At 36.2% G+C, this 7503-nt stretch overlaps 1 protein-coding gene across 3 annotated transcripts in view; it reads right to left on the reverse strand.

Moving 5' to 3' along the window:
* The window catches only part of TRPC7 (transient receptor potential cation channel subfamily C member 7), a 152914-nt gene extending 146176 nt beyond the window's left edge, over window positions 1-6738 (reverse strand). For all 3 annotated transcript variants that reach the window (XM_008057579.1, XM_008057577.1, XM_008057575.1), the window contains exon 1: window positions 6516-6738. In XM_008057579.1, the coding sequence (XP_008055770.1) occupies window positions 6516-6517 (2 nt within the window). In that variant the 5' untranslated portion in view covers window positions 6518-6738. The remainder of the gene's footprint in view (window positions 1-6515) is intronic.
* Between the last annotated feature and the right edge of the window lie 765 nt (window positions 6739-7503).

Raw genomic sequence — 7503 nt, forward strand, 5'->3', positions numbered from 1 at the left:
GCCACTGCACTCCAGTCTGGGAGACAGAGTGAGACTCCAACTCAAAAAAAAAGAAAAAGAGGGTCTATTTGTTTCCTAAGCCTCTACCAACTTGGCTATCTTACATTTTTTTGATTCTCCAGTTGACACTAACTACATTTTCTACTCTCTTTTTCTAATCTACCTTCACTCACTGTATTCAAATAATATTAGAATGGCATACATTTTAACAAAAGAGTAAGTACCTGTTCTAAAGTGTAAGTACATAGGAATTTATGCTTAATTATTTTTGTGATAACTGTTTTTCATCTATTTAGATATTTTTCACTCCAGATAATTGCATTTTTAGTTATTGATTATGTCTCCATACATAAATAATATTCAGAATTTCACTCAAGTCATTTTTTAAAATAAGCAAACAAAAGTGATCACTAAGGAGGCCTTTTAAATTAAACCCGGCGTTCTGAGATTTTTAAAAAGTCACGTCCATTATTGTGAATTTGGGGCTCCATTTAGTTTTTTGCTTATTTTACCTTTTGACCTGCTCAAACCTTTTTGGTTTAGCTGCTTGGGATCCCTATCTCTGTTATAAAGAAAAGAATGGAAATCGGAGCTGGGTACTCTAATCCTGCCTGGGGCTGAGTCACACTTCCCTTGGGAGAAGCTGCTAAATTATAAAGTGGAACAGCTTCTTTATCACAAAAAATAAAAAGAATAATTATGGGCAACTCCCTCAAAAGGAACTGTGGGTGATAAATCCTAATAGAGAGCTCAGCATACCTTTAGGATGAGCATCTGAACCACCATCCACTTTTTAAAAGTGCTCTTTGATAAAAGATTGCTGGGGAAAAGATTGTCAGAATTCAAGTTCACGAGCTCATTTCTTTCAACAATGTCATTGTCATTCCAGAGAGAGAGGCTGCTTTGGTGCCAAAGGCTGACCACAGATTAGGAATCCCATAGAAACATTTACAGGAGAGAAGGCTTCACATATAGTAGACAGGCACTTATTGTTAAAGGTTTTTCCTAAGGAGAGAGATGACTAAGTGGAAAGCTAAGCAGTGACCCCGTTTGTATTCCCCAAAGGCCTTGTTTCAGGAGATGTAATGAACTCAGTGTAAAGGACTGTCATCTGGGCATGCACACATAGGTGGAAGTTGAGCCCACAGAAGAGTAATAATCATCTTTTTCATGGCATTACTCAGCCTATCCTATGATAGGCTCCTATCTCTCTCAGGAGCACTTTTCTAGACTTAGACATTGCAACTCAACCTGAGAAAAAGCAGTTCCCACTCAAGAGCATCTGAACAGTGTGTCAGATATGAAACAGCAGCTGTCCCAGAAGAAGCAGGCACTACAGCTTGATTCCATGTCCCTTTTCCATTAGAGTTCTGCTGAAAAGGAAGAATAGGTCAGACAACAAGGTCAAGGATACCCAACTATTACACGGCAATAAGCCATGAAGAGATTAACGCAAAGGAAATTTAATAACCACTGAACCAAGTCAGGGCAGAGAAACATTTCATAGGGAACACATAAGTACCCAATCTAAATTCAGAATCCCTGTGAATATCGTGGAGGTCACAGCCTACAAACTCAAAAAAAAAATTTTTCAAGCATTGTTTAATTCCATTCATTAAAACAAAACAAAGCATAAAACACAAGGTTTTAGCATTCTCGTATTTTTGGTGAAGAAACTGAGGTAAGTGAAGTGAAAACACTAAACCTTAGGACAAATAATTTCTGCACTAGAGTAAGGCATCATGTAAATCTTGGTGTTCATATAGTAACTATTTTTCATCAAAGAAAAAGCATATGTGTATGGCCAGTACTTGTCAGAAGTTAAAATGTCCTTTCCATTTGACATGCATTTTTCTGAATGACCTTGAATGCAGACACCCAGATGTAATAAGAAATAAACAAACCTCTCTTTCACAGCCCTTAAAAATCTCAGCTTTGAGATGCACTTGGATGCTCACAAAATTGTCAATTCTGCTTGTTTCATAGTAGAATTTGGCATTACAAATGAAACCTATGGGCCTTCAAGTCATGTATGCATACCAGTAGATGATAGCATGTGCTACTCAGGAAGATTGCTTCCAATGTGAGTGGCCTTGCATAAACTCTGGAGTCACACACGTGTATACAAATATTGATGGAAGCCCTTTAACCTCACTGTGGGCTTCTTATTAGTTCTGACTCCCTCTTTCCCTGATATCCTTCTAATGATGCTTTTTAAACATTTATGCAGCTATGAATATATGCAGCCACCATATCCTTGCTATTTAATCTTGATATCAAATATTCCTGCTTTAGCTATATGTATCACATGGGTTAGAGAGAATCTGCAAAGATGATGTGCCAGAAAGATAAAGTCATGTGGTTCATGATAGCCCTTGGTCAAAGTTCACACTCATGAATCATATGTGTTGCCCTGCTGGGCTCTGGTGATCTTGCCACAGTTTTAGGGCCAATAATGAGCAAAATGATTCTCCTAAAATTAAATTGGCATTTGATCACCTTTACTTTAATATTTTTCTTAGAAATGAACTTTGAATACAAATGCATTTTTATTTGCATGTATTATTCAGATAATGAGTGATCATCAAACACCTCAATTAAAATACAGTATTTTTCATTTTCCAGAAATGCATACACTGACATTTGATGTCATTGAGAAGAAGGGTTCCAGTGGAAACAAAACCATATATGAGAGGAGGACTGATTATTAAACTCCCTCTTGATCCTTCAGTTGCTATTTTTATCAAGCTGTTCTTACAGATGCATCAGCCAGTCTGAAGGAAGCCAGATGTCAGTGATCCATGAAACGTATGAATCTTGCACCCCAAGTCCAACTGCAGATAAGCATGACCATAAGGTCCTTTGGAGACAGGGATTGTGGTTAATTACTGGTGAAGCAAAGGCCACTTAATCAAAATGCCTCTTGGAGATATTTTTGCCATTTTTTTCCTAAAATTGCTACATGCATCAAAGGTCTCTATGGAAATTATCCAAGCCTGAAATCAATTCAGCCTGCAACATTCCCCAACTGGAAGTGGAACCAAACAAAATCCAAGAGTCAGATCAAACACTCAGAAAAATCCAGCTCTGGTCTTGTATCCTCTCCCAAGAATATGTATTCTGAGTTATAGTCCAGAGCAACAGTGATGAAATAGTCAAGTGATTTGGAGTCTTCTCCTAAACCACAATCTTCTCAGCAAGATAAGGGGAGTAACAAAACCTATCGCTTATGTTCCTCAGGACCACAGTGAATATTAAATAATGTCCCACAAATGTCCTGGATTCCATAAAGACTTATACAAATGTTCATGATGATAATGATTACAATCTTACATATTAATACACTGCAATCTCACATATTAGTACACAATTATTAAAACTGGTTCACATTTTACACTGCTATTTTCAGATTAACTATTTTTCTGAATGACTATATAATGTGATAGTTGATGTATATTACACATTTATCATGTTCCAAACAGTATGCTAAGTGCTTTATATAAATTGTCGTTTTATATAAATTATCATATGGTACTCTTTGTTCTTTTTCTAAATAACTATTTAACATAATGATTAACATTTATTGCACATTAACTACGTGTCAGTCACCATGCCAAGTACTTTATGTACATTATAGTTTTATTCATTTATTTATTCAAATAAAATATAAAGAGGAATTTAATGTTATATGTACTTAACACAATAATGCTGGACATTATGAGGACAAATTGCTTCGTAATGATGAATGAATTGTAAATATGAACATATAAAACAACAGAGGAAGTACATAATAATTAAGCAAAGATGATTAGAAATGTATAGAGAACCTGATAAATTTGAAAGCAAGCATTTATCTTTGTAAGTTCTCACAAACTACAACATGATTTAGATGCTATTGTCATTCCCATTTAACAAACAATGAAATGACACTAAGATAAATTAACCAGTTATCCTAAACTATACAGCCTGTGAGTGGTGAACCCACCCTTAAAAGCCTAGTCTGTCTGATTTCAAAGTCTATGCTTTTGGTTGGTATGCCACTGTCAGCCATCTTCCTTCTGCATTTTTTCTAAGTTTCTTCAGACTATAAGTTTTCCCATTAGAGCACAAGATCCTTGAGGACAGGGGAATTACTTGGTTATAGGGTATATGCTCCTGGTGTCCAGCACTCCTAATACCTGGCATGTGGTGCTTAGTCAAAGAACTTAGTCATTTCTTAAATACTTGAATCTGGGTTGGTCATTTAAGACCAATAAAATAGAGCTGTTAATTTTTGCCAACATCCTTCTTCTTATAAAATACAGAAGCCATACAATCCTATAACAATTATTTCCTATTTTGTTTGACAAATTTTAAAATAAGGTATGAGTTCCTAAATAAAATCAGTTTCCAATTAGCTCCACTGTAAATGATAGCCCATAAGTTGCTAGATGAAAGAATCACTATCAGAGGGCATATCAAGTCCTAGATGGACTGGGGCACAAAATTGAGACATTCCCCCTTCTTCATAACAATCCTGAAAAGTTTTCACATGTTTCTGAAGGCATCCAACTTATTTTAAAGTATCACCTTCCTTATCTGTTGAAGACAAAGTAAGATAGTGCATATAAATTACTTATCATTGCCTAACAAGTCTTCTAGTGATGTTGGATATTATTAACGTATTTTAATTTATTACAATTATATTAATTGTGGATCTAAGGCATCCAAGTTACCACTTAAGCTAGTGGCAATAATTTTCTTGTACAACAGATATACCCTAAATAAAAGAAAAAGAATACCTACCGAGTTACCCCATCTTACCAGTGAAATCCTACAGGAAACAAGCGAAGTATCCCTCTGCAACTTATTAAAATAAATTATATTAAGATATACTTTCCAAACAATTCTGCTACTGTGAGACAATTTTTCTATTGAATCTTGGATTTTAAAATGTTATCTAGTGCTCCCACATATTGATAAATGATTCTATTCGTAATTTATTTCCTACCAAATAGCATCAGTTAGACAAGAGGTTATTCTCAGTATTTTCAAACTGCTTTATGAATTACCTAACCAAATATAATTAGTGCTTTTTATGTGCTTCTTTTTATTCTTCATAGTTTTAAATATTTATTTTCCTATTTGAAGGTGGGAAGTTATGAAATCGGATGTCTATATCACATTGCGTGTAGCTCCAGGTGGAGCCGAAACAAGTTCTAAGAGTTACATTTTTAAAAAAGATTTGTCTTGTAATGAAGTGGATATGTGCTTCCTTTTAATGGTTACATTGACCTCTATGATAAGAGTCTGAAAGAATATCTATCTACTACCAAAAAAGTAATAGAGGCCCTTAAATTGTGAAATGACAATACTAAAACAAAGTATGCTGAATATTTATCTAAGGGGAAATGTTGATTGCTTTTACTAAGCAAGAGCTCCTGATAGCTCTCATCCAAAAAACCACATGCATTCTGCAATTAGCCTCAATAAAACTCTACATAGTTCTGATTTTTTCTGGGGTAATTACTGCCTAAAGGAGTTATCTAGTCTACATACCCTAAGCTTAGGAACAAGTGTTTTTAGAAATAAATGTTTATGAAAGTTAGGTTGTGACATAGAACCTTGGTAAGTTGTTAAGTAATTGAATCAATGTCAGTGTTAAAAAGATCTTGGAGATTGTTTTTGCATTATATCCATAATGAATATTCTGAATTTAATGTGAGTTCATTCATAAATCTGATGTGTTCCCAGAGCTTCAGGAATAGGACCCACCAGCAGGTGGCATTCTGAGGCAAAAATTCACTGCCACTAGACAGGGTCAATCATTATTGCCTTTTTCCAATCTACCCTGAATCCTTTAAGCCTTTAAATGGCAATTAATGGCAATTTTGGTTGTGTCTATTCAGTCATACTTAAGTGAATTTACAACTTCGAATCTAAAGGGGGAGATTCTGAGACTTAGAGTTTCAAAGCTCATGTCAAAGCCCTGCCTAGATTACACCTTTTCTTATTAAGAGCATATTTGCTATTTTGAAATGGATGTCTAAAGTAGACATATAGCTCAGACTATATTTTTGACAAGAAAAAAAGAAAAACCCCAATCTCTTTCTTGCCACCTGTAGTTCTTTAATGGTGGCTACTTATTAGAATATAGCTCTCTTCTCATTTATATTAAGCTAAATGCAACCACATAAACAGCAAATTAGGAAGCTCTTGGTAGTGAAGGGAAAGAAGAGACAACATATATACTTTATTCTAGGAATAACACTATATTACTCCAGCACAAAAGAACTAGGCTGCCGAGACTGATTGCCTATTTCTAAATGGCTTTGCAAACTTAGACACTCAATAAAAGAAAAAGAAATTCCCTACCAACTCAACAAATAAGAAATCTCAAATCCAGACTTACATCCAAAAATCTAAGCAATGCACTAGAGAGAGAGAGAGTTAATAAATAAAAGTTCAATTCCTTATTTCAGAGAGAACGCAACCTTAACTGGGAAAATCAATATGAAAGAATCATAGCCGCTTACATTGAGGGTAAAATACGCAGGCTTGTCCCTCCTCTAGATGACCGGGATCCGGCTCAGAGTCGCGGGAATCTGGCTCCCCATGGGTGGTAGCCAAGGATGCGCCGCTCTCCGTGGTGCTGAAGTGTAGAGCTGGTCAAGAGAGTGGAGTTGCAATGATGTGAAAGCGCGGTCCGCTGTTCTTTGTGTTGCAATGGTAAAAACTCGCCTTCCGAGGCAGACCCGTATTACCGTCCTTTTCCTAATCTGGGGAAAATTTCCCAGAGAACATGACAGAGAAGCATCTGTGTGTGAGAGTGGCATGCGGCTTGGTGATGGGTTGGTACAGTCCCCACCCCCTCTCCCCAACGTAGCTTTGAAAGGGAGGTAGCGACTCTGCCTTTCTATCATAGCCCCTCAGGATTTCCACCTCCCCCCTCCTCTGTCCCAGAATAGAGCATCACACACACACACACACACACACACACACACACACACACACACACACACACACACCTCAGTTATATAAGTTATATAAGGCAGCAGCATGTTCTGGCTCCTAAGGAACAATATTCGTTGGTTTAAACAAATGAACAATGAGGAATGAGCTGGTTTTCTACCTGTTGTGCCTGTGTGTTTATAGTGGGAGGAAGTTGAGAAGAAAACTAAAATCAGAAGAGCCTAAAGAGTGACAGAAATAGTTTCTTTCATAAGCCTTACCGCCACACCTTAATTCTGTGAGTGATGTATCTTCTAACCTCATTCTTTTGTTTTATGATCTTTTAGCATTGTCTAGTCAGAAAGGGGTCAGCGTGTAGATCAAGTCTGACATTAGTAACAAGATTTTTAAAAGATTAGCCTTCACTTATAACCCTCCATTTTTTGAAAGGAAATTCCCGATGCAAAAATCCTTTACTCCAACTGTCCCCACTCTCACTAATTTCTATATGACTAAATGGTCTATGATTCTTAAATACTGAAGTACTTTGATGATATTATTGGAGAGAAATCT

This window comes from Carlito syrichta, unplaced genomic scaffold (assembly GCF_000164805.1).
Source record: "Carlito syrichta isolate Samal-C Ts95f unplaced genomic scaffold, Tarsius_syrichta-2.0.1 Scaffold303061, whole genome shotgun sequence".
NCBI classification, from domain to species: domain Eukaryota; kingdom Metazoa; phylum Chordata; class Mammalia; order Primates; family Tarsiidae; genus Carlito; species Carlito syrichta.